The sequence below is a fragment of the Gekko japonicus genome, unplaced genomic scaffold (assembly GCF_001447785.1).
Source record: "Gekko japonicus isolate JY-2015 unplaced genomic scaffold, Gekko_japonicus_V1.1 scaffold199, whole genome shotgun sequence".
Lineage (NCBI taxonomy): Eukaryota > Metazoa > Chordata > Lepidosauria > Squamata > Gekkonidae > Gekko > Gekko japonicus.
In genome coordinates this window covers 928,772-955,295 of record NW_015168657.1, presented here as the reverse complement: position 1 = coordinate 955,295, position 26,524 = coordinate 928,772, and the positions used below count along the sequence as shown (strand labels likewise).

General features: G+C 42.9%; 1 protein-coding gene across 2 annotated transcripts in view; it reads left to right on the top strand.

Moving 5' to 3' along the window:
- NFIA (nuclear factor I/A) overlaps positions 1 to 26,524 on the top strand; it is a 493,567-nt gene that overhangs the window by 336,080 nt on the left and 130,963 nt on the right. For both annotated transcript variants that reach the window (XM_015415229.1, XM_015415228.1), the window contains exon 5: positions 23,814 to 23,931. In XM_015415229.1, coding sequence (XP_015270715.1) covers positions 23,814 to 23,931 — 118 coding nt within the window. The remainder of the gene's footprint in view (positions 1 to 23,813; positions 23,932 to 26,524) is intronic.

Genomic DNA, 26,524 nt, shown 5'->3' with positions numbered 1-26,524 from the left:
TAGAAAGCTGTAACCAGTGTTCCCTCTAAGCTGAGTTAGTGTGAGCTAGCTCCCTTTTTTTTTTAGCCTCCGGCTCACAGATTTTTTGTCTTCGCTCAGGAAGGATGGCTCCAGAGCAAACTAATTTATGCAGTAGCCAAATCGCTCACTCACAACTTTAATGCCAGTAGCTCACAAAGTAGAATTTTTGCTCACAAGACTCCACAGCTTAGAGGGAACACTGGCTGTAACTGTTTAAGATTGCACTCTTTAGAGCTCCAAACTGAGGGGAATATTGCAAAGATCCCCATATACTCACATTGAGTTAATATGTCTGTTTTTGCCTGTTGCAGGTACGAAATCAAAATTTTGTTTTCTAGATTTATGTCCACTGAAATTCTACACAGGCTAAATGATTTTATAACATTTGAAAAATCCAGGAAAAGGGGGACTTCGCAATAATATGTCCTGTCACTGGATTCTCTGTATCTGTAGTTAGAAGCTTACAGATCACTTAAAATGCACAAATAGGAGTACTGTATAGAGAGTCCCTGACAATAAGAAGCTGGAACAGACTGTAAGAAGTTTCAAATTGGCATAAGGTGGCACTCTAGTGTTTGAAAGTTGCAATAATTCTCTTCCCGTACAGCATGAATCATTGTTACTATAAAAACAAAAGTGATTACCACTTGTATTTACTAGGATTCCTCACAATCAACTTGGAACACTGAATCTTCTAGCCTGAAAATATTTGAAATGTAATTTAGGGTTATAGTATTAATGCAGGAGTTGTGGGGCAAGAAGAGAGAGGGAAATTCCAACAGCATGGTTGTTTTGTTGTTCCATGCCTGTTTCAAACTGTACTGATCCTCCTAGATTGTAGTCTGCCATTTGGACATCAAATGATAAACATGGAGATTGGCACATTCTGTGGCTTGTGTCATATCTACTGAATTAGCATGCTTGACATTCCCAAAAGCTCTGCTTTGAAGGAGGCCTGAGCCTGATCAAACTTAACCACTAATTTTGACTAAAAATGGACGCATACTTAATATGATGGTTTCTAAAGATAAGAATTAGTAGAATATGAACTCACTGTCACTGCTCTGATCAGATACGCTGCTTAATCTCATTTTAGTGGGACTTCATTTAGTGACTTCCAGGAAAGTGTAAATGGGATTTCAATCTTGGGGTGCTTTTGCCAGGGTACACTATGTGTGGTTTCAGGACCCCAAGTTTCAACAGATTCCTTGTCCATAAAACAGCTTTTAACAGCTTGAAGAAGACCTAAGCCTGATCAAACTTACCACTAATTTTGACTAAAAATAGACGCAGACTTAATATGATGGTTTCTAAAGATAAGAATTAATAGAATATGAACTCACTGTCACTGCTCTGATCAGATACGCAGCATCAGGGGTCGTTTCGTAGAAAAAGAGCTAGGGGAACTCATTAGCATAACTCATTAGCATGTGTCACACACCCTGACATCAGGGGCCCGGCGGTGGACCTGCAAGGCCGGAGGGAGTGTGAGGAAGCCCCGCCAAGGCCCTCCCTGGCCCCAGGCAGGCAGGGGTGGGGAGAGGTGGGGAGGAAGCAACTTACTCTCCCTCTTCTCCTGCCTCCTCCTGGCTGAATGAGGGCTGGAAGCGGGGCGGCTGGAAGCAGGGGGCGGGGCTTCGTCATGTGCCCTGCCCCCGCACCTCACCCGGGGGAACTGCGATCCCCCCCGAATCGACCTCTGCGCAGCATAAAGTTGATCAGATACGCAGCATAAACTTCCAGAAAGCTTTTGATAAAGTTCCTTATCAAAGGCTCCTAAGTACGCTCAAAAATCATGGGGTAGAAGAACAAGTCCTTTTATGGATCAAAAACTGGCTAATTAATAGAAAACAGAGAGTGAGTATAAATGGGCAATTTTCTCAGTGGAGGGTGGTAAGCAGTGGGGTACCGCAGGGATCAGTACTTGGTCCACTGCTTTTTAACTTGTTCATTAATGATTTGGAGATGGGAGTAAGCAGTGAAGTGGCTAAATTTGCGGATGATACAAAGTTGTTCAAGGTGGTGAAAACCAGTGAGGATTGTGAGGCACTCCAAAGGGATCTGTCAAAGATGGGCAAGTGGGCGTCAACATGGCAAATGGGGTTCAATGTGTATCATCATGCCCCTATATAAATCAATGGTGAGACCTCATTTGGAATACTGTGTGCAGTTCTGGTCACCACACCTTAAAAAGGATATTATAGCTTTGGAAAAAGTGCAGAAAAGGGCAACTTGAATGATAAAAGGGTTGGAACACTTTTCCTATGAGGAAAGGTTAAAGCGCTTAGGGTTCTTTAGCTTGGAGAAACGACGACTGAGGGGTGACATGATTGAGGTTTATAAGATTATGCATGGGAAAGAGCAGGTAGAGAAAGAGATACTTTTCTCCCTTTCTCACAATACAAGAACTCGTCGGCACTCCATGAAATTGCTGAGCGGTCGGGTTAGAACGGATAAAAGGAAGTACTTCTTCACCCAAAGAGTGATTAACACATGGAATTCACTGCCACAGGAAGTGGTGGTGGCTACAAGCATGGACAGCTTCAAAAGGGAATTAAATAAGCATATGGAGCAGAAGTCCATCAGTGGCTATTAGCCACAAGGTATAGATAGGGACTCTGGGGCAAGTGATGCTCTGTCTTCTTGGTGCTTGGGGGGGGGGGTCAACAGTGGGAGGGCTTCTAATGTCCTGGCCCCACTGGTGGACCTCCTGATGGCACTGGTATTTCTGGCCATTGTGTGATACAGAGTGTTGGGCTGGATGGGCCTTTGGCCTGATCCAACATTGGCGTCTCTTATGTTCTTATAATCTCATTTCAGTGGGACTTCATTCAATGACTTATAGGAAAGTGTAAATGGGATTTCAGCCTTGGGGTGCTTTTGCCAGAGTACACTCTATGTGTGATTTCAGGACCCCAAGTTTCAACAGATTCCTTGTCCATAAAACAGCTTTTTGACGTAGCCTGACAGTTCAAAATGGCTGCTGAGAATTGGTAGAACCGATTTTCAGAATTCCTTTTTTGTGTATATGGATATGATCGAAGTATGTAATTGCCACAAATTAATTAAAATTCCGGAATTAAGCAGTGGGTTTTCAGAATAAAGGATGTCATTTCTGAGAATACTTGAAACCTGCGTGCCCCACACTCCTACTTTTTAAAATAAATTTACCATTGATGGAGCATTCAGAACACTATATTCAAGTTTTCGGTTGCAGTTATGCATGCAATACAATTTCACTCTCATTGACCTCACTTGATTTTAGCATCCTGACGTCTTTTGTGTGTATTTCACACAGTTTGAAGAGTGAAAGACACTAGTTGACCAGCTAGTATATTTTCAGGATATGGTTTGGATCCCACCTAGATTCATGTGGGCACAAGGAGAGGGAAATTTTTTCAAGCAGCATCCACCCGGTCCCAAATGCCAGTTTGGTGTAGTGGTTAAGTGTGTGGACTCTAATCTGGGAAAACCGGGTTTGATTCCCCTCTCCTCCACTTGTACCTGCTGGATGACCTTGGGCAAGCCATAGTTCTGGCACAGCTGTTCTTGAAAAATAGCAGTTTCTGTCAGAGCTCTCTCAGCCCCACCTACCTCACAGGGTGTCTGTTGTGGGGAGGGGAAGGGAAAGGAGTTTGTAAGCCACTCTGAGACTCCTTTGGGTAGTGAAGGGAAGGGTATAAATCCAATCTCCTCTTCTTCCTGGGGGATGGGTACCCTCAGAAATAGCTTAGGGAAGGACTGGAGTTTTCCCATGGGAGGGGAGCATTTGCAAAACTGCCCCCCCCCAGCCTAGAGAAATCTAAGTGGATCTGTTTTCTCTTATGTTCTACAGTAACATAGCTGTGCTGTTTCTCCGTGTGTGAGGTTTCTGCTGTACGAATCAATATTGTAGGAGAGGTCATTTAAAATCAGCAGCATGAAAATAAACACTGAAGAGGCTGACTTCATATTCAGCAGTAAAGCATGGCTGTCCAAAGGCTACAATTCAAGTTTGGATATGAAAAGACCAAAGGGGGGAAAATTACAATACAAAATGGGTTGTAGGTTTAGAATGAAGCATTGCAGTGACCTTGCCTTTTTATGCCATTATACAGTTCAATGGCAGCCCACTCAAACCTTGTTCTCAATCAATATCCTATTAAAGCAACACAAAAAGTCCCCATAAACATAGTGGTTAGCTACGTTTATAAATTGAATTTGGCATAATTAGATGGTCAATAGCATGCTACACTAGTAATGTTAAAATGAACATCACAAATTTCATATCTGTGGTATTTTGCAAAGCTTTCTTACACACGCTAGCAAAACCATCTACAGGAGGGAAAAGACCTAGCCATATATTTCAGCCATAGTCCTTAAAAAAAATGCTGAGTATTCATTCGGTTGAGGGATGGGGTTACTGGTTCAAAGGCATGCTTGTTCTTTAGTTTTACCTCCATCTCACTCATATTTTCACTTTCCTGCTTTAGTGTTCAGAATATATGTGTGTTTGTAAAGTCAAAGCCAGTTTCAGTATTTGGGGGGGGGTTCTGTGGTCATAAAGAGTTCAACTAAGTATCTGATTTGAAGACAGAAGATGTAGAGTTGCAGAAAAACTGGCTTGCCAGTTTTAAACAAAAATCAGATAAGTACAACACAATTTTAAACAAAACAAAACACCAAGGTTCAACATTGGCTGTGGTCTTTTAAGACCTTCATAGCATTTGGCTTCACTTGATTTAAACAAGCCATGCCTAGACCTGTGAATGAAGCAGCATGTGTGACAGTAGATCAAGTATAAACAGAGAAGATTATTACATGCACCAAAACACATCCATGGATTTACTTCCATGAGTCTCCATTTTTAATGCTCCTAGTAGAAGAGAAATAGGTTATGAATAGGAAATGGGTGTACATGTGAAAAGAAGAAAAACTCATATTAGCATTCCAAAGCAAGAGCTACATCCCTTATAAGATAAGTACCAATCAGAGCAAATATTTCTGTACATTTACAAGACAGATGCCCAGTTTTGTTAAGGCTGTTCTCTTATGCATGTTTTTTTCCTTTAAACATTTGCGTGATTTTGACTGACAAATGTAAATGAGCTCGCACTAGTGGACATTTTTAATTCATTTGAGCACGGAGCCTTTGGGCTAGAGTGACTGTTTCAGGCACATTCATTCTCTGCTCCCAGTGACTGAAAAGTATCCCATGTATATGTAGAGGTTTGTGGCCAGACCACCCAGTCAGCTGAAACTGGATCCCAAAACAGCATTAGCTCAGTTAGATAAGTTTCACATACATCAATCAGAGGAGAGGTTGAAGGGGGAAGCCCGTTCTTCATCCAGGAAAACCATCTTCCTTCACATTCATTTAGCCTAGAGTTCTTTCTCATATGGAATATTTAAGTAGATGAGTTGTGATTCTTAGGTTTCTTAGAATTCTTAGGTTTCAATATCATTTTGAGTAACAGTAACTTAGGAACTTTTCATTGTAGAGTACATGGATTTTTTTATGTGCTTTGTTGCATTAATTTTTTTTGTATGCAATTTGGGGAGCACTTCTGCTTTTTAAAGTGCTAGATTTGTAAACCATAATTGCAGGATTAATTTCCCCTATGATGGGAACAATGCTAAAGCATTCTCTCCACATTATCAAACATGAGGCAAGTCCTCATCCTCCCATTTTCCTTCCCCAGGCCTTTTCCTCCTCACCTCTCTGTGGCCTTGAAAGCCACAAGAGGTACATTTTATCATGCCCCCTAAACTCTAGAACTTTGCAAAAAAAGTTCTATAATCGTCCAGCTTTGAGGGGGGATCAGTTCTTAGATTTGCAAGGTGCTATTCTAGCTAACAAATTACATGGCTGGAATCATTAGTTAATGGCTCTGCCTGCTTAATAGGTGCCTGAGGGTCACTACATCATAGGCTTGGGTGATAACAGTGGTGGCAGGGGAGGGGGTCAACATTGGACCATGGGAGGAAAGGGAAATAATCCTTTTCTTTGCACCATGTTTCAGCCTCTGATGGCCTTGCAGAGCTAGTTATTTGCCTAGTGAGGAGTTATTTGCCTAGTGAGGAGTTATTTGCCTAGTGAGCCTATGAAAGGAGAGAAGGTTAGCACTCCCCTTGATAAGGATGGAAGAGGTCCTAGTGGCCTGTACAACACGCATATGGTTAAGGCAAAAAAAAAAAGGAATGCATACATGCAGACCTCATTTGCTGCCGGAGCTCAGCGGGGTGACACTCCGGCAGTCAGTAGGCCAGGGGGTGGGCACATGTAGCAAGCCCCGCCCCCTGCTTCCAGCAGCCCTGAGTCGGGCCACAAGGAGGAAGAAGAAGAAAGGTAAGTTGAAGTAATCCCCCCGCCTTTCTCGGCCCGTGCTAGGCGCAGGGGCGTGAAAAAGTCCTGCAGAACCCCCCCGCCATCGGGATGGGGCTGGCGCTGCCGCCCACCCAGGCTCCCTAGAGGCCGGGCGTGCCAGTCGCCGCCCAGGAGCTGTTCATGGCATCGAAGTGGTGCGGAGCCGGTGGTCAGTCGGATGCAGGGTGCTCCCTCCTCCTCCCCTTCCCGCCTAGACACCGAAGAAGCTCGTGGGGCACAGGTGGACAAGAGGAGTGCGCACCTGGGGACGCGGTCTCCAGTCAGCGACACCCCAGCCCCACAAGCGCCATGCCTCGCCTCGCCCCTGCGGCCCTTGGAGGAGCCCCCAACAGCTCCCTCGGGGGACCGCCGCCGCCCGCTGAACTCTCCGCCTCGGAGTCTTGCACCTCAGCTTGCCCACCTGCACTGGAGCCTCCTCGTGGTGCACCTTTCAAGGAGCCTGGAAGTGTCTGGCTTGAACGGCGCCTTATGAGATGCAGAGAGATGCCGGCCTGCCTTTGTCCTCTCTCAAAAGAAAACCACCCCTGTGCTGGCGAAGGCGAGCTCTCCTCCCCCAGGCTGCCCAAGAGCCTTGTACCCTCCCTTCACCAACCAGCCTTCAAATTCACTCAGGCAATATGGCTGGGGTGGGAGCGGCACGAGGGTTGTGGCTTCTCACCACTGTCAACTCCCCCCCCCAAGAAACAGAGGTCCTTTATCCAGGCGCCCATTGTAATCCTGCAGAGGTTTTTGTCCGAGCAGCATCTCACAGCAGGAGCACAGATAAGTGCTTCTTCCTGCATTCAGGCTGTATGGGGTTTTTTTTGGGGGGGGAGGTGCTCACCCAGACAAAAATAATTATAGGTCAGAAAAATGAGATGGGCAGATGTCGCTGTTTGTGACTCATGAGGCAGGCCAACCCAATGGGTTCCTGTGACGTGACATGGTCTCCTAGAGATTATAAGGGCATTTTCAGGGGGCTGCAAATGGGAAGAGAAGATGGCCTCCCTCAGTAAAACACACACAAACAAAACCTATGTGTGTTTGGGAGAATGTTACAGCTTCCCAACAGGGAGGAATATGTCTGTGTTCCCTGGCATTACAGATCAACAGTTACACATCACTTGCACAAATAAATTATCAGAACCTATCTAAACCTTTTCTGTCTACAACTGTAAGCTACTGCACCACAGAGGCAGTCTGAGACGTCTAGTTGCATGATGATGAAAATCTAAATGATTACTCCCCAAATATCCTAATTAAAATGGGACTTTGTACCAGGTAATCTCTTTGTGCAAGCTCTCCACTGAAATAAATAGGAGCCACAATGCTCTAGTTCAGGAGTGGCCAAACTGTGGCTCGGGAGCCATCTGCAGCTCTTTCACACATATTATGTGGCTCCCAGTAGGGTGGCTGGGGAAGCAAAAAGGAGGCATGATGTTTATTCTATGTGGTTCTTACGTTAAGCAAGTTTGGCCACTTCTGCTCTAGTTCATTTCAGTGGGTCTTCTAAAGATTAATTTCCCAGTGGCTTGTTAAATCTGTCAGCCTCCCATCTGGGTGTCCTTAGTGGTAGTAGAAAGTTCTACCAAGTCATTTATGGCAACCCCATGGAGTTTTTGTGACTAGAGGCATGGTTTGCCATTGCCTGCCTCTGCACTGCACCCCTGGCCTTCCCTGGCTGTGGCTAGTAGCAGGGGTGGCAGGAGAGCTGCGGGCGGCCTGTCTGGGGTGGCAGAGGATGGGAGAGCCACAGGCGGCCTTTCTGGGGTGGGGTTGGGGGGTTGGGAGAGCTGTGGGGGGCCTGGCTGGGGTGGCCTTCTCTCTCTTTCTTTCTTTCCCTCTTTCTTTCCTTCTCTCCCTCTTTCTTTCCTTCTCTCCCTCCCTCTTTCTCTTTCTTCTTTCTTTCTTGCCTTCTGACATACTTCCGGTGATGTCAGGGGGTATGGCATATGCTAATGAGTTATGCTGTTGAGCTCCTGCACCTCTTTTTCTACGAAATGACCCCTGCATACAGGCAATAGCATAAGCCATCTGTATATTTCCCTCAGAGAGACAGCTCTGGGAATCATTTGTAACAAAAATTGTCAGGATTGAAAGGATTAAATTCCTTTCTATTTTGCATTGTGGCCCAAATCCAAACAATAGGCCTCCAGAAGCTGTTGTCTATCAACAGAAACGGCTCAGAAGATCCATTCATGAGTTGGCCCTAAGATGTAAAATCATATACCTGTTACATACCCTCACCCTAACCCCATATTCAGTAGAAAAGAGTAAGTGTCCAGTAGCACCTTAAAGACTACAGAATTTGTGGTAGGGTATGAGCTTTCGTGAATTGCTGCTCACTTTTTCAGATATCTGAAGAAGTGAGCAGTGATGAAAGCTCATACCCTACCACAAATTCTATCAGTCTTTATGGTACTATTGGATTCTATCTCTTTTCTACAGCTACAGACAGACTAACGTGGCTTCCCATTTTGATCTATCTCCATATTCAGCATTTGGATATCTGTGCACAAGTAATTTGCTGAGGTAAACTGAAGATTTGTTCATCATTGTGACTTCTGTGCAGTCCCACATTGGGGACAGCATATGTGCAGGCCAGCTGTAGAAAAGATTTTCAAAGCTTTCTAGCAGAATAGGATTGCCCATCCTGAATAAAGGCACAACCCCCTCTCTGGCTTTGTCTGTTCAGATGGTAGAAACCTGGAAGTGTTGCCTGACAGAGCCTCAGATTCAGAACAGCTCTTTTCTAAGGCTTTGGCGGAGGCCTGCCTGCCTGCCTGCCTGAAGGAATCCCTCCCCCTCCCTGGCTTTGGTCAGAACTGAGAGCCTGGAGGTGTGGCCTGGCAGAGACTGCATGACTGAAGGACTCCCTTCCTCTCCCTGACTTCTCTCAAATCCCAACCAGAAACTTGGATATGTGGCCTGGCAGAGGCTGCCTGACTGAAGAACTCTTCCCCCTCCCCCTCCCTCTTTCCAGGGAAGACACTTGGAGGTGTGGCCTGACAGAGACTGCCTGACTGAATGAAACTTTCCCCCTCTCTTCCTTCTGTTGGATCTAACCTGAAACCTGGGGGTAGGGCCTGATGGAAGCCTGTTTTAAAGGCTCAGCTATGCCTGACTGAAGGAACCTTTTCCTGTCTGCCCTTAGTTTGAAGGTGAAATCCTTGGAGGCATGGGTTACCAGAGCCTTGCAGTTCTCAGTGGATCTTTGCCCCCTCCCTCCAAAAAGACACCCCATTGTATGAATTCAAAAATTATTTCCATACAAGGAGGTCGTCTCTTATACCCTTGGTGACCCTAGTTTTATGGTGCGGTAGGTGCAAGCCCTTCATGGACTCACAGTTGAGGTGGCCGATTAGCTGCTAGAAAAGTCAGAATTGGAGTAGGGCCGTCTGTTTTTTCCTGGGCAAGGGGAACTCCTAGCTCCTCCGCCAGGGCCATGAAGCTGGTCAATAAAAACTCACATTGCCCTGTATCCTTCCTTCCTGCTAGTAGGAAGTCATCAAGATAAGCCAGTAAAACAGTAAATCACCGTGTACAATTTAACAATATTTGTTAGTTTTTGTATGCAATGTTTAGAATTCAATTATTAACAAGATTACAACAATAACACTACAATATATGATATAAAGCTTAGCAGTACATACAAAATAATACAGTTACTAGTTACAAACGACGGAATTCTAGTACACTATCCGTTTGTGTGTCCTTCATCAAGTTTGTCATTCTGTAATTATTTCTTCTTATACAAATTTTGATGTACACTACCGCGCTTAGATTCTGGTGACTGGGGAGCTCCTATAGCAAGCTCTAATGTGACTGGGTCTACAGCATATAATAATTGGGTAAGCTTCCCTCAGTCAGTAGAGCCTAACCTAGCCTTGCTTCAGTTTTTTCTGGGTTTGTTTTTTAGAACTAGTGAATTCCTACACTGACCCTGACTATGGTTTAAAGACTATCCTTGAGATGTGGCTTGGAAACCTTTTGAAAAGTTTTAGGGTTTTAAACTACTCCTATCTAGATTCTAATGGAACCAGCCTGATTCCCTGTAAAGGAATGTGGGTGCTCTGTAATTCAAACACACAAGCTAAAGGGTAGGGAGTGCCTGGCTTAACCAAAGTTCAGTCAGAGCACAAACAACACAGCACACTACTTTTTAAAAACTTATACACTACTTAAACCTCTGTTTTATGAGGTGAAGACAAACCTGGCCTCTTTTTGTCTTCCTAGCACTGGCCTAGTTAAAGGTAGAACAGCTAAAGCCCTATACTGAGATTTATTTTAAAATATTAGTTAAAAATTCCTGAAACCTTTATTAAAAGCCTATTTAACAGTGGTGCAGCAGCTAAACCAAAAGCACACATAGAGCAGTGACCCCCATGCCTAAGAAAGCCAAAACAAAACCTGCTAAAACCACTAAAAGGCAACAGACAGAGCCTAGGCCCCAAGCAGAAGGCTTAGTAAACCCCTCTCCTAAAAAGCCAACAAGCCCAGCAAACACACAATACAAGGAACTTTAAAAATTGAAACTGCAAAAGCAACAGAACAGAACCACAAAGGACAAACAAGAACCAAAAGCAGAGAACCTAGGCCCCAGGCAGAAGGCCTAATCAGTAAAAAAAAAACCCTCCAAAAAACCAACAAGCCTAGAAAATACAATACAAGAACTTTAAAAACTTAAACTGCAAAAAGGCAAGCAACAGAACCACAAAAAACAAGAACCTAGGCAGTAAGCCCTCCCAAAAAAAGCCCTAACAAGCCAATAAATAAAAATGAAGCACAGTAAAAAAAAATTAAACTGATAAACAAACAACAAGCTGGCAAAACCACAAACTAAACGAACTTTCCCCCACCAAAAAAAACAGGGCCTGAGAGGCCTACCCACCACCACCCCAACCCCAGGCCCAAACCCACAAGAAATAATGTGGGCCGTTGCGGCGGGACTGGTGCGACCCGCGCCAAAGCCTCCACAAGCCCCGGAGGGCGAAGACCCCTCGGAGAACAGTTCCGACGGGGTAGAGACGGCCGGCCTGCAGGAGAAAGACACAGGGGAAGGAAGGCTATCCCCAGACGTGCGGGGGACAGGAGGGAAGATGCAGGTACAGAAGAGCCCGGGGGAGATGGGACTTACCCAAGCAGACACAAGCTGATGCGCTCGTTCGGGCGAACACGGAACCCTGGGATTCCCCCGGAAGTGGCCACACCCGTGGAGATGCCCAGGCAACGCCACCAGGGGGGTGGGACAGGAAGGAATGACAGGGAGCCTGCCCTATCAGAAGACAGGAAAGAAAAGGGGAGGATTTTCCCCGGGTGGCGGGCTATAAAAAGGGGGAAGCCTGTAGAGCCAGGAAGGATGTCGGAGGTGACGGGCTTAGGCACAGAGAGAATCCGAACAGCTGTCAACCCCGAGGAGTGGTGGTCAGTGATTGAAGCAACTCTCTCCTCACTTCGTATCTGAGGTTCTGGCTTCCCCAAGGGATTAACGCAGACACGGCGGAAGCTCTTTCCACATCAGGAGACGACGCCAGGCATGACAAAAGAATTTTTTTTAAAAAAAGTGGCCCTAATAAATCAAACCAGTGTGATGTCTTCAGCCTTGATCCAGGGTAGTCTAAGAAATCAGCTCAGGCAGCAGCAGGAAGGAAAGCAGGCTCAAGGAGCAGGAGCTGATTCTGAAGCAGAAGCCAGCCACACAGAGTCTCCAAGCCAGGCTCTCTCTCACCACCACCAGCAGGAACAAGAATGGAGTCAGCGAGCCAGAGAGTCTGCTTGTATGATCTCTGGGCATACACAGAAGGATTTCAAAAAGGAACAAATTTCTGTGATTGGCCAGAGAGCAGATGCCAAAATCCTATTGGCCAGTGCTACTTCCCTGGGAAAGGAGCAAGCTAGTAGCTGGGCTTCAACAACTGAAGCCAGCAGCAACAACAGCCTTGCAAAAAGTTGCAAGCTGCAATGCCATTTCCCCCTTCCCTCCTGGAAACCAGAGGAAGAGGGTGGAAAGAGGCTAAAACCGGTGGGGAAACCAAGCAGAGTGGCACCCTTTAAACTTTAAATCCCCCAGTGCCATTTTTCAGTATTCCTGAAAAAAGCCAGCAATAACCCAAAAATTTTTGGGTTTTGGGTTTCCCCCCCAGAATTCGAAAAAGCTCAGGGAAGCTTTTTCAGATTCCAAAAACCCGAAAAGACTTTTTTCAGGGGGTTTTCAGGTTGGTAAATCCAAATGCACACTCCAGCTAGCACCTGCGCTTGAAAAGATTTATTAGAAACCCGTTTCGCTTCTTTAACCCCACCCACGCTAAGAGACACACCCCTCTGTTTTTCCAGTGCTTTTAGCCTTTGAAGTATGGCCACATTCACCAGGTCGTCCTCCTCCTCCTCATCAGATGGGATAGGCTGGACTGGCTGCATGGGAGGCCTCTTAGGGGCAGGCTAATAGCACAAGGGTATTGTGCCCTTTAGTTAGGGTTGTTTAGACCTCTTCAACCCCTGTAGTTTTGGAAGGTTGCTAAGCAGGTGGAGTTTCCCGTTCTTGTTGTTAGTTGTGGTGGGAGACAACAGACTACTTATGCTTAAAGCCTGCTGAGCTTTATTTTACCATTCATTCTACTGGGACTGCCTGGTTCCAGGGTCAGAACTGATTCTCCAAATTATCTTGACTTCCAGCCCTCTTGCTAATGCCTAGTTCTAAAGGCTGACACAGTGACACAGCCGCCTCAGTCCACCATCTTGCTGCAGTCTCTCGGCACTGAAACTTAATCCTAAAGGGATTTTCAGCACAGGCGCTGTTTCAAGCACAGGCAAGGCTTGCTGTTGCCATCTCCATGGGGAACTCAGAAGTGATCAGCAAGTATGTTCTTCGAAGGCAAGCCTGAGCAACTTGCCTCTCCTCTTGGTTCATTGGTAGCCTTCAGGATCATCGATGATTTTGAGAGTTCCTTAGTTGCTACTGTTTTCAATAGCAATAATAAACCTGTACCTCTTAAATCCAATCTTTTTTGTAGACCATTTCCCCCTGTCAATTTCATATATGCCTATACTTCCTTCTTCCTACCAGGCAATAGCACTGACTCTCCCCGGGTTCTCAGTCTCACTGCTCCTTCTGGGAGAGAGCTCTTATTTCAATTGGGTTCAGACTGTCTTTGGAGTCACTCTTATGTAACACCATTTGTAGTGAAAGCCCACCCGTGTGGTATAGTAGTTGCAGCGTTGGGATAGGATCTGGAAGGCCCAGGTTCAAATGCCATTCTGGCTGAAAACTAGCTTGTGACCTTGACCCATCACATTCTCTCAATCTGTCCTTCCTCACAGGGTTCTGGTGAGGATGGAATGGAAAAGTATAAAATGTTATAAGGCATTTTGAGTCCCTATTGGGGAGTAAGATAAACTCTATGCCCATCTTTTTAAAGGACATTTTATGTGTTCAACTCAAAACAGCTGCCTCATAGGGCAAAGTCTTTGACATGAAAAATGTAATTATTAGCTGATGTTACAGCCGCTACCAAAATCCTTTAGCAAATATATGCTTGATTTCCCTGATGCTCTGTCTTCTTGGTGCTTGGGGGGGGGTCAACAGTGGGAGGGCTTCTAATGTCCTGGCCCCACTGGTGGACCTCCTGATGGCACTGGTATTTCTGGCCACTGTGTGATACAGAGTGTTGGACTGGATGGGCCTTTGGCCTGATCCAAATTGGCGTCTCTTATGTTCTTATGTTCTTATCTCTATTGTGCTTGATGGGCTGCGGGTTAAATAGAACTTTATCTCTAATTCGACCACTGCACAGTGTGAGTGCTGTAGATGGTTATCCTGGATGGGAAGCAGAATTTCTCTGCTGTGCTTTCCCTTTAAGTTATGAATCAACAGGTCAATATGGCCCTTTTACTATCCTCTTTGCAGGGAGCTTGATGCACCATGTCTCACAGCCTATGCTGCTAATGTGCATGATAAATCTGTTCCTTTAATCTAGGCCAGTCTTTTTACACTGCCCAAGTTTATGTTAGGAATTAGTGGGGGAGGGAGGCTCCATAGAGAGGCTATGAATTCTTCAGTCTAGTTGGACAACACTCTGTGGGGAGTAACAGGCTTGCTGTTAGATCTTTAAGATGTTGGACAGATCCTTAAGATGTTCTGCCGGGCCTTTGGTTGAGGACAGCAATGGGAGCGTCCTTTGGCACCCCATTGCTCGTAAGCTCTCCCCCTAGGGAGGCTGGGGAGTTGGAATTCTTTCTGCTGTCATATATGCTGTCTTTTGCCATTTCATATATGCTGTTTTTATGTATTGGTATTTATTGGGCCATTTTAATCTAATATGTCGTCAAAGGCTTTCACAACCAGAGTTCATTAGTTGTTGTAGATTTTCCGGCTGTATGGCCATGGTCTTGGCAACACCATGGCCATACAGCCCAGAAAATCTACAACAACTAATGTTTTAATTTAGTTTTAATCCAATATTTCTATATTATTTTGTTGTAAGCCACCCTGAGCCCTACTTGTAGGGAAGGGTGACCTAGCAGATCTAAATAAATAAATAAGTGTCACCTCTTCTTCTCCTCATTTAAATAACATGTTGTCTCAGGGTTGTGCACATATCCCCCCCCCCACGTGCAAGACACCAGGTTCCATCCTTGGCATCTCCTACTGAAAAAGTTTCTGGTAATTGGACTTCAAATCCTTCAAATTCTTTCATATCTTCTCTATGGTGATTTACTCTACAAGAGAAAGAAAAAAAACCCTGGTCTTCAATTCTTTTCACACCTGTGTCACTTTGTGGGGTCAGACCCAAGGTCTTCCTCACCACTCCTCTGAAGGGAGGTTACCTGTGTCCCATTAATTAGATTATTCAGTTCAGTACTATCCCTGGGACAGAAGAAAGATGTTATTTCAAATTATTCTTAAGTTAAGGAGGGCACCTGAAATGGACTATGTTCAAGCCCAGATCATCTAATTATATTTATTATAGTCTTTAAACTTTTGCTTGGCTGTCTTGTTCATTGATCTCTCTTCAGACAGTTCCTCTGTCATTGCAGTTGAAAACTCCCAGTGGTAGAACTCCAACATTCCCCTTCATTTGGGATTATGCCTTGTCTGTTTTACAAAATGCACAGCGATTAGGGTGGCCCATGTGAGACTGGAATATTGTTTTACCTGCTCTGTTGATGGTGGGATGTTGATCCTTTCCAGGGCAACTCTTTTTCTATTACTGACTCAGTTTCCCTTTCCCTTTCTTACTCTTTAGTCAGTCTTATTTTACTAAGATTATGGGGGAGGGGGTTGGCTTCCACTGCTGCATTTCTGGCATTTTTACATATTTATGTGACACCATAACAGAATTTGTATTTTTGGTGTATATTTCACCCTTCAGGGGATGCCCAGATTTCTTTCTTTCTTTTTTTCTGAGACAGATCTAATGTGCATCATTCTGGTGGTCTCAGCATTGCATTTTTCTGAGAGTACTCTTTTGACTCCTTCCCTATAGTGTGGAGACCCAGCTGCGAACATGTGTTTCCCAGTGGCTCCTGGTCTTCTGCAAAATTAGTTTGTCATACCACTACTTTCACCTAGAGCACTAGACAAACCTTACTTTTGTATTTTATTCTAGTGCAGACACTCCACATAGTCTTGAAATGCACTGCAGTTATGTTTAAAGGAGACCAACTCCTAGCTATTCTGATTGGAGGCCTGGCCTATTTGGCCTTGCCCCACAGTGGGACATTCCAAGCCCTGTCCTTTTTTCCCCTTTCTTGACAGGGACCCCGGTTGTTGGGGAATGCCCTTCTAATCTCTTGGCAAGGTAGTCTGTTTTTATGTTTTTTCTCTGGCTGTTTGCTGCACAGATTGCTCTGCGAGCTGCACAAGGTTCATTTACGGTGCTTCCTGTGCATCCTTTCTTTGGCCACATCATGCCTGCTTCACTGCTTTCATTATTATGGTGTGGATCTGTTTATTCACACACCCACTGACAAGTTCGGTAGTTTAATCCGCTCCTATCCTGCATTGTAGCAGTAGCCTCCAACTTTTCTGAGTGGCAAGCACCACTCCTTCACTACTAAATCTTGCACCTCTGAGTGGAAAAGAGTCTCTACTGAGACTGTAACTAGGTTTGGACCCTGCTTCTTGTGCTGTTGATTATATTTTAGCCACTGGTTAGGACTCAAACTCTCTAAACTGTCCTCTTCTTTATTGGATTTCTAAAGAGGTTACAAAATGGAGATGTTTGGTGGGTTGTTGTTGGTTTTTTTGCATTTCCCTGGTGCTTCATTTGGAAATTGGAATAGCGTTTTGTTTTTAGCATGGAGCACTTCCAACTGTGGATTGAGGACATTGTAGGTTCTAACCTAGGCCCTCTCCATTCATGAAGTTTCACAGGGTAACGGTGTCTGATGGCCTGGCCAGGATCCTCTACCAGGGATTGTCTTTCAGTCCTCATGTCACACAATGCTATCTTTACACTTTTTCTGATGCCAAACATCTGTGCACTCCTTACATTCTTTGAATGTGACTTTTCTTGGCTTTTGGTCTGCTAGGAACCCAACACTACTTTTTATTGGCCTCTTAGGCTCCAAGAAGGATTAGTCATCATCCTCGCACAACCCATCCTTGTGGAGTTGGTAGAGGTTATCACACTTTGTCTTGAGTGCATTGCTGTTCCATGCCACTTTATGTATCATGGCTCTCTCCGGAAGAGTGCTGTTTTTCTTTGCCACGTCCCCACATGTATTTAGGTTGGGATACTTGTAGAGAGCTCCCTGTGTGAAGGTCAATATGGGGTGCTAAACAACTCTTAGGAAGGCAGTCCTCCATGCTCTCGTCCTTTGAGAGCTCCACACCCACCTCCTTCACTCAGTTAGCTTGCTAATCTCCCAATGTGGGACTGCACAGAAGCTATGATAATGAGAACAGGGTTACACTTTCCTCTAACTGTTGCTCATCAAGTGGTCTTCTGTGCAGGCACACATATCCCTCCCTCCTGCCCCGCTGTCTTAATTTCTTAGGGTCTCCAGCAGTGGCATGAAGAGAACTGAGGGGGTGGCACTCCTTTTCCTGGTCATGTTATCATTTTGGTGGGAAAGCACCAGAGGGAGGAGGGGCGCTCCTAAACTACAGTCCCCAATGTGCCTGCACAGAAGACCACTCAATGAAGAACAGTTACAGGTAACTGTAACTGTTTTCTGTTCTACTATAGCCAGGACTAAGTGGTTCTCCAGCATCAACTTATGTATTTTTCTGTCCTTTGGATCCATAAACTTAGAAGGGAGATGTGCTCACTGGGTAGACAAATATTCTTCCCTTCTAATGTGTTATGTTTATCAAAGTGTGTGATTTTAATACAGAAAAGTAAATTATGTATAACTATGATTTATAAGAGAAAAAGAGAAAAAGATTTGCTTCAAACCAAAGGAGAAATGTTAACCAAATTCTAATGTCTGAATACTTTTTGCTTATCCCAGTGGTTCTCAGATTTTATCGCTTTGAGCTCTCACCATTGAAGAGAGAGATTAGTTGATTCCATCCCCTTTCCCTAAGGTGGGAAGTCCCTACACTTATTCTTACAAAACTGAGAAGCCCCTTTTCATGTTATCTAGATGGGAATGAGAAAGGTTCATCCTCTGTCTGTACACCCTCACAGACTTTCAGGGGTCCCTGGGTCCCAATTTGAGAAATGCTGGATTATATTGTTAATAAAATGGTGACTAGAAATATGAGTACCATTAAAATGAAGATGCAGATGTCTTTTATTGATAGTTAAAAATACCAACACAGAGAAACAGTCTCATTCAAACATTATTTCTCTCACTAAGCTATTGATGACCTTGGCTAACCTCTAACATGAGATAGGTTTGCTTATTATAACTACTAGAGGACATTTTAAATTTGCATAAACGGGGCAATTTTATTCTTAGTTCACTGCAAGGAAAGCACATAATTAAAAAAATACATTTTAATAATTTGTTAATGTTACTATCTTATTGTTAGTCCACTTTATCCTTTTGCACACAAATGGTCTGAGTATACCTTCCATCAAAAATTATGTGAGGATGTTAGGATAATAACAATAGAATTCTTAGCTCAATTGTATAGAGAAGCCATGCCTATCACAGACATGATCACTTTATGAATTGATATCAAGGAGTGGTAACTACAATCTGATACAACAAAAGTCATGTATCACATATGGAAAAAGTTAAGGGATAAGCAAATAATGTTATCTATGCCCTATCATTTAAGGAAATAGCTTGATATTTCTTGTTACATTTTGTGTTACATTTGGCCTGCATTTTCTGATGGTATCCCACCGTCCCACCGTCTGTAAATATATCCAAAATTAGCAAGGTAGAATTACACTTTATGGAATTTAGACCCCCTGAAATAAGGACAGAGAACTAGATACTGGCTAATTAATTAAGGTATTTTTCCTCATTTCCACTCTCTGAAATGAAGTTGTTTAATAAATATTATAGTAGCTGGGAAATGACTTTGTTATGTTTCTGCTTGAAAAACACATTATTAACCTTTCAGCTATGCCTTCCATAGGTCTTGTGTGAAAGAGAATTTATCAAGTGAAGGCTTTTAAAGCACAGATATGTTTGGCCAAGAAGTTGCTAAAACTGTGAAGTAGATGCTGCAGAGTGTACTTTTATGACTGATTTCCATTCAAGTCAGACTGACTGCAGTGTGGTCATTTTTCTAACCCATAACTACTCTCGCCGCAGCAGCTTGCTATCTGCAGGGTGTCTGAATTATAGCAGTCCATGCCCATGTTACCTTTTACACAAATTACTTACACTGGTTTCTCTTTCCATGCAAATTCATCAGTTTTACAGCCTCTTGTCTCTGATGTCAGGAAATTCTAGCAGACAGCACAACTGATAAAATGAGTTAATTTTACAATCCCTTTTTTCCCTTCAAATTTTTATTCACCCATTGCACAGGAAGCATATTGTAGTTCAAAGAAGATTTCAAATGCGTGTAGAGTCTTTTTGTAAATTATTTCACAAATTAATTTCATTTAAAGATCATTACCGACTGGATTCCATTTTAATATCATTGTGTTCTTTCCATCCTGTTCCTTTAAAAAATGCATGGCTATCAATACATATCATTTCACCTGTTGTCATTAAACCACTACATGGAGGAGTCCATTGATTCCAGCATAAAGAAACTGTATGAGGAGTTTTTTTTCTTTGTGTTATCTATGATTCCTGTGCTTCACCTGTAGTTTGTAAGCAACTAACTCTAAATAATATTCCCTCTGTTGAGGACATAGGCATCCACTTTAGCTTTCATTTGAAAATAAGTTTATGCCCATGCAAAAGACCCACCAAAGGCAAGTTGGATAGGAGGCATTCAGAAAGACCTGGTGCTGGATTATACTGGGAATAATTACAGTGGGGACCCATAAACCCTGTGATGTTTTTGTAACCTCAGAAGAGGTTGTCAGTGGCCCATTCCCCCATTGAGGTTTTTGCAGATCAGCAATACCATATAAAATAAAGAATTGCCAGTTATTTTTAATGTTTGTGTCATGGAGTTCTGGGCATTTTAACTGGGGGTCATCCCATTTTTGCTGAAGAACAATCCTATAATATAGGTTAGGTTGGGAGTGATAGAGTGATTGGCCCAGTGTTTCTCAATCAGCTTCATGGCTAATCAAGGTTACATACTCATGTCTTCTTAGCATAGGTCTAACACTTTATCCTCTACATTACACTAGGTCTCAGGAGCTAATTATAGTTAGATTCCACACTTGCCTATGGGTACCCTTGTACTGATTCTGGGAACCTACCTAAGAAAGTAGATCCTGGGTTGAAGCTGTACATGGAAATTTTCAACCTATTTCAGTGAATTGTGCCCCTACACTCATAGCTATTCATGTACTGTGTTAGGGAGAGTGGTACAAATGAGAAGCTGTGTCAGGGTTGGCTAGAAACAAACAAACTATAGAGCTAAGTGGCATAATGGCCACATTCTATTAAGAGTTTTAACAATTTAAAATTAATATATAAAGATCACAAAAATGCATGGGCATAAGGCAGAGATATTATTTGTCACCAGAAACACCACAGGCACTCTCTAATGGGAGGCTCATATTTGGGAGTAGATAATTTTCCTTATCATTCATTGGTTACCAAACTAATGATTTATGACACACCAGTTTTAAACATGTCCACCGAATAATAATGTATTTGAGTTAGCATTTGGTGACAGGGAATCACTTTGTGTGGAGTGGTGGCTCATTCAGTGGTGCAGCTCATCCTTAACCAATATTTGGAAGCTGTGGCCATGTGAATGACAGAAAGCAAGCTAAGGCAGATGCCCTTGAGAAGAAGGATGTTCTTGAGAGATAGTTCTATGGAATTTAGATGGAAACGAATTGACCTTGTCCAATCAAATGATGAGCTTATGCATACTTCTAGGCACATCTTTGGTATTTGAAAAAAGGCTGGAATAGTTGTTAGGAATATATTTTACTGTATACATTTTATTCAGACATTTCTTACTGTCATAGGGAATATATTTTACTATATGCATTTAATTCAGATAGTTCTTACTGTCATAGGGACTAGCTACACTGATCCATGCTTTTGTAACCTCCAAACTTGACTACTGTAACACATTCTCTGTGAGGCTGCCCTAAACTTCAGCTTGTGCAAAATACAGCAGACCCTCTTTTGACTAGCGCTGGGAAGCACTTGGAACATAACACCAATATTATGATTGCATTGTTTAACTATTTATTTTTGGGCTCAGTTCAATGTGCTTTGAGGGTGTTATTGAAGTATGTAGACCCACTTGATCCCCTGCAGTTAGCCCAACACCACTTTCTTCCAAGAAATAGATATGGTCCTCACTACATTAAATGGTCTGGCTTCCACCTTATATAACAGGTGAATGTACAAAGAGAATTTTTGCCAGTGAGATTTTGAAGCTTATTGTCACTGTTTTTTTCAAAATGCTTTTGTTTTGCTTCTGTTGAGTTATATATGCAGATTCCTGTCAATCTGATTTTTAAATTACATGTTATAGTTGTAGCTTTTGGACTATGGTCTGATTATCATCACTGTGTTGTAATTTTAATGTTAATGATACTGGTATGGCCACATAGTACCATCATATAATGGCCTTATGAGACACCATCGCCTACTACATGCAACAGCACTTTATATATAAATTTGACTGTTTTTCTGAATTTTATACCATTGCATTATTTAATGCATCTATGTTTTATTGTATTTATTATATTGTATTTTAATTGGTTGTAAACCGCCCTTAGCCTGCCCATGCGGGGAGGGTGGAATATAAATCAAATAAATAAATAAATATGGTCTGATTATTAGCCACCCCAGACAAAGTAGAGAGATACATACACACACATATTTTTTCAGTCAATGAATAAACATGCTTCTGGTGTCACTTGCCTCCAGTGAAGTTTAGTGCAATTTTGTAGTGTAATTTGTGATTCACTAAGTCAGCAAGTGATAACCCTGCATGTATGAACCAGCCCTAATAAATACCTGTGAAATTTGGATGAATACATTTCTATCAGGGCCACCAAGGAGGGGGACTGGAGGCACAGAAATCCATGTTGCCCATGCCACATTCAGAATGCATCCTGATTTATTTTACTTCTAATGCAGTTCTGCACTGCAGCCACTAGGGGTGCAAGGAAGGCAGAGCACAGTAAACAGTTCTGCTCCTGGTGCCTTTCTACAAAGTTTACAACAAGGAGGCAAATTCTTGCATATCCTGCTAAACCCATCTAGCAAGCCTGGACAGGAGCATGGTAAGACCAGCTAGAACAGCTCATGGCTGCCATAATCATTGCCAGGCCGCAGCCTTCTAACAAGATTATTGTTTCCAGCAATCTGTTTCTCTCTTTCTTTCCTTCCACCCATCTCCATAGTTTTATCTGTTCAGCCAGATCTTCCTTGTTAGTGTGTTGTAGAAAATAAAATAACCTTTCCTATTTCTCTTCCTCTTTTCCTCACTTTTTTCCATTTTGCTCTCTTCATAACATAATTTTGCTCCCCCCCCTTCTAATCCCCCCATTTGTCAGTATTGGCCTCAACCCCTCATCCCTATCTTGATTGGCAACTTGAAGTATTTAATAGTAGTATAACAGCAGACCCTTGTTAATATTATGAACAGAAATGTGGGAGGTAATATTTCCCCAGGATCTGTCAAAGTAGTAAAAGGATCCCCCCTTATGTACATGGTAATGGAATATTAATCTAACAGTGGTTACACAGGTGGAACAAAACTCTTCCCACCCCCCATTATATTTAATTACATTTCAACACTTTTTAGGCAATGGGTTGTTGTTGTATTGGTAGGATATATGATATCCTTTAGAACATGCTACTTTGCTACTGTAGACATTAAGCTTCAGGTTATATGACAAGTGACACAATCTCTTTAGAAAATCAATCCCAATTATTCCAGTACTTCTCATCCAGCACCACTACATAATCAATTTGCCCCTGATTTTGTGCTAGGTAAATGTACACAGGTAAATTTAAATAGATTTCTTACAGATTAATTTACTAAAGATTTATTATATAAACATTTTGTGAGCTACAGTCCTCTTCATCAGATGTGAGAAGTGTGTCCTGTATTGGTACACATGTGTATATGTGTACAAATATCACAAAATTATACACGAGGTTTGGATTAGGGTCATACAGAGGGGCCCAGATGGAATCTTTGTCCAGGGGGCCATGTTGACTCTCAACAATCCTGATTTCTGTCACAATAGATGTTCATATTTTCCCAGCAAAAACATTGTACTTTAAATTATGAGGAAATATTATTTACTAGCAACAGAGAGCAGCAGGTGAGAAAGAGTCCCTTGGATCTCCTACAACTACTGTACATTTCTTCTGCATTAAAATGGTAATTTGCCTTCAGTCATTTCTTATGATGATGACACTAGATCAATATTCTTGATGACAGGAAATTCAGAAACTTCCCTTCTCCATAATGAAGGCTATGTGCTTAGTAGTATCCTTGCTAAAAACTAGTTCATTCCACCCATTTGTAACAATCAAGAGACAATGCAACAAAAAAGACCTAATGATGGTTGTGTGGCCATGTTTGTAAGCTGCCTTTGGCCAACTAAACGAATAAATTAATCACTTACCTAAGAGCAAATGAGGAAGATTTTGCTATACCCAGTAATATTAACCAATATCCCTACAATTTTTGAGAAAGAGAAAAAGACCATGGTGCAATCAGATTTTGCCATCAGAAAAAATACCTTCAAAGAATACCTTGATTACCAAGTTGCATAATGAACTTTTAATCTTCCTAATTACAGTGTCAGTTAACTCATACCTTTCTACCTATGAGCTGGGTAAAGTCATTAAGGTGAAAGTGAATGTTTGAAATGTAATTATTCTTTTTTCATGTGACTTACTGACTTCCTTTTCTTTATTTCCCCAGCACCAATAGCCGCAGGAACAGGCCCTAATTTCTCACTCTCAGATTTGGAAAGTTCCTCATACTATAGCATGAGCCCCGGAGCAATGAGGAGATCTTTACCAAGCACCTCCTCTACCAGGTAATTAATTCTGTGCAAGATATTGGGGTTATGGCTATGCAGATATTTCAAAATCAGTAATGCTGTCATTTGATACTTAAGGTTCTGCTTAAGACTCTGAGGCTTTCTAAGAATAAAGTGAAGTATCTATTAATGTGTCTCAAAGCCCTTTGTTTACATTCTGCATTTTGGAAAAGTTACTGAAGATCTAATGAATATAAATTAGAAGCAATTTTCTATAGGTGGAGTAGAAGTGATAAAGGAGATGTTGGCCTATAATTCAGAACTTTTTTGGAAGAGTCTTAATGGCCCAAGTGGCCTGACCCCACTTAATGGAACTGGCAGTTAATAGACTGAGGCCCAGTTCCTTCAAAGTGCAGATACTGAATTTGCCTGGTTGAAAGTGTTAGATTGGCACGGGGAGCTGCTGCACACAAATGGCTTGCCACATTGATATGATTCCATGCTGTTGTGTTTCAAGCAGCAATCATGCTGCTATTTGCACATCTAAATTAAATTGGGACTAATCCAGGAAGACTCAATTTGTGAACATCTGCTCAGGTGGCCAGTTAGGTGTGTGCTTGTCTGGGGAGCTGAACAGGCCACACAGGGCCACACAGATGCACAGCAATCAGCCATTCATCTGTAATGGCTCACAAACAAGACCTGTTGCAGGGATCTGCTGAGCAAAATAGCCAAATGGAAGGCCATTCTTCTAAAGAACGCAGGTTGTTTTCCATTACAGTGTTGCTTTGAGAGAAACTAGGCTGGCAAAGTATGCAATAACTTCATGTAGTTTGTCACTCCTGCTGACTGTCGATTGAAGGAGAACTGCATGAAACATCACAGAACAATATGGCTTTACTGCTTGGCTCTGGGAAGGTCACAGGACTATGATAACTCTGAAGCAAGGGAGCCCTTTTAAAGTAACAATGTTGTAGGTCAGCTAACCTACAGTCAGGTCCAGGATGATGCTTCTGTGTCTAATGTAAATAAATCATATTGACTTTTTCTGGGCTTTAGGTACAATAACCTGTATCATATTGCAAGATGGAAATGTACTACATGGCTTCAGACAAACTGGTACCTAGCATCATAGTGTAGGTTTAAGGAACTGCCCTTTGGAATTCTGCTCTTTGATGCAGCTTTAGGAAGGAGTTGAATCTTTGATTCTAGGTTTCCTTATAGGTTTTCATTTTGTGGCTTAGATAGTAATTTGGATAATTTTTTTTATACATTGTACCACTTTTTTTTTGCTAGCAAGACAAATCTATCATGTATGCTATTTAGGACCTAGACTGAATTTTTACTTTCACTCATAGTGGATTAGGCATTTCAGAGACATGACAAGAAACTGTAATTTTAGCATGCTGTCTCCAATTTGAGGTGGAGGGTGCCTCACACATAACACATTTCCTATGAAGATGCAGCGGTTCTTCAGTCTAAGCCCTTTGGGTTGGACCCCGGGCTCTTTTTCTAGCAGGATGCATATTAGGCGACACACCCCTAATGTAGCCAATCCTCCAGGAGCTTATAGTAGCCTCTGTAAGAAGAGTTCTGTAAGCTCTTGGAGGATTGGCTACATTAGGGGTGTGTCGCCTAATATGCAAAGGGGTTCCTGCTACAAAAAGAGCCTTTAACAGAAAATGCTGACTACTACTGATCTTTCTCACATCCCCCTCCCCCCAGCAGTCATTTCTAGTTCAAGGAAAGTTTATTCCCAGGTTATGGAACTGTTGTGGATGGGAGTCTGCAGTGGGGTGGTGAAAAGAGATGAAATTACCTTCTCTGTCTTTTTCATCAGTTTAGCTCTGCTGACAGAGGAGGAAGAAGAAGGCAATCTCACCCCCTTCCCCCTCCTTCCAGCAGTCTCCAGACTCATTTGACTATTCAACCACACAGGTTCTGTGCTCTCAGCAATAAACTTTACTGGGGACAGAAAGGACTGATGGGAAGGTGATACAGGAAAGATCAGTGATCCTTGCTTCTGGATTTTGGGATCCGACTTATTTATTTCATTAGGCTTTGAGTAGAGTAACTCTACCTAGGATTGTCCTGTCTGTATAACATGTGCACCCCATAATTTGTAAAGGATTTACACATGCATATTTAGCTATATTAACTTGAGTCTTCACATTGCAGTTGAGTGCAGCTTCACATTGCAGGCTGTATTCAGCAAAATGAACACATGTGAGAACTTCATACACTCTCTTCTGTAATGGATACATACGATAAATGTAATGTGAAGAATGTAGTTCAGACTTCCAGTCGACAGAACAGCAATGGCGGACGCTCTCCTCACAACAGAGGAGGGTGAATCGCACACCAGTGGCCTGGAGGGGTGCCACCTCAAGTGACACCCCCGCGGAGCCTTTGTGATAGGCTCCAGGCCAGGGGGCTTTTGAGAGGTAGCCTCTTCGATGGCGTAATGCCGGAGAATGGAGGCTCCCCTCCGCCCCGATGGTCCAGTCACTGAGTGGCCTTCGGGCATAAGCTGGACTGACCGGGACAAGTGCCGGAGATCGAGTGGAATGGCGTAAAACCGAGCGTGGTCAGATAAACTGGCCAACAATGAACGTGAGTTCTGAATAAAAACTGAGTAGTTTAAAAAGTG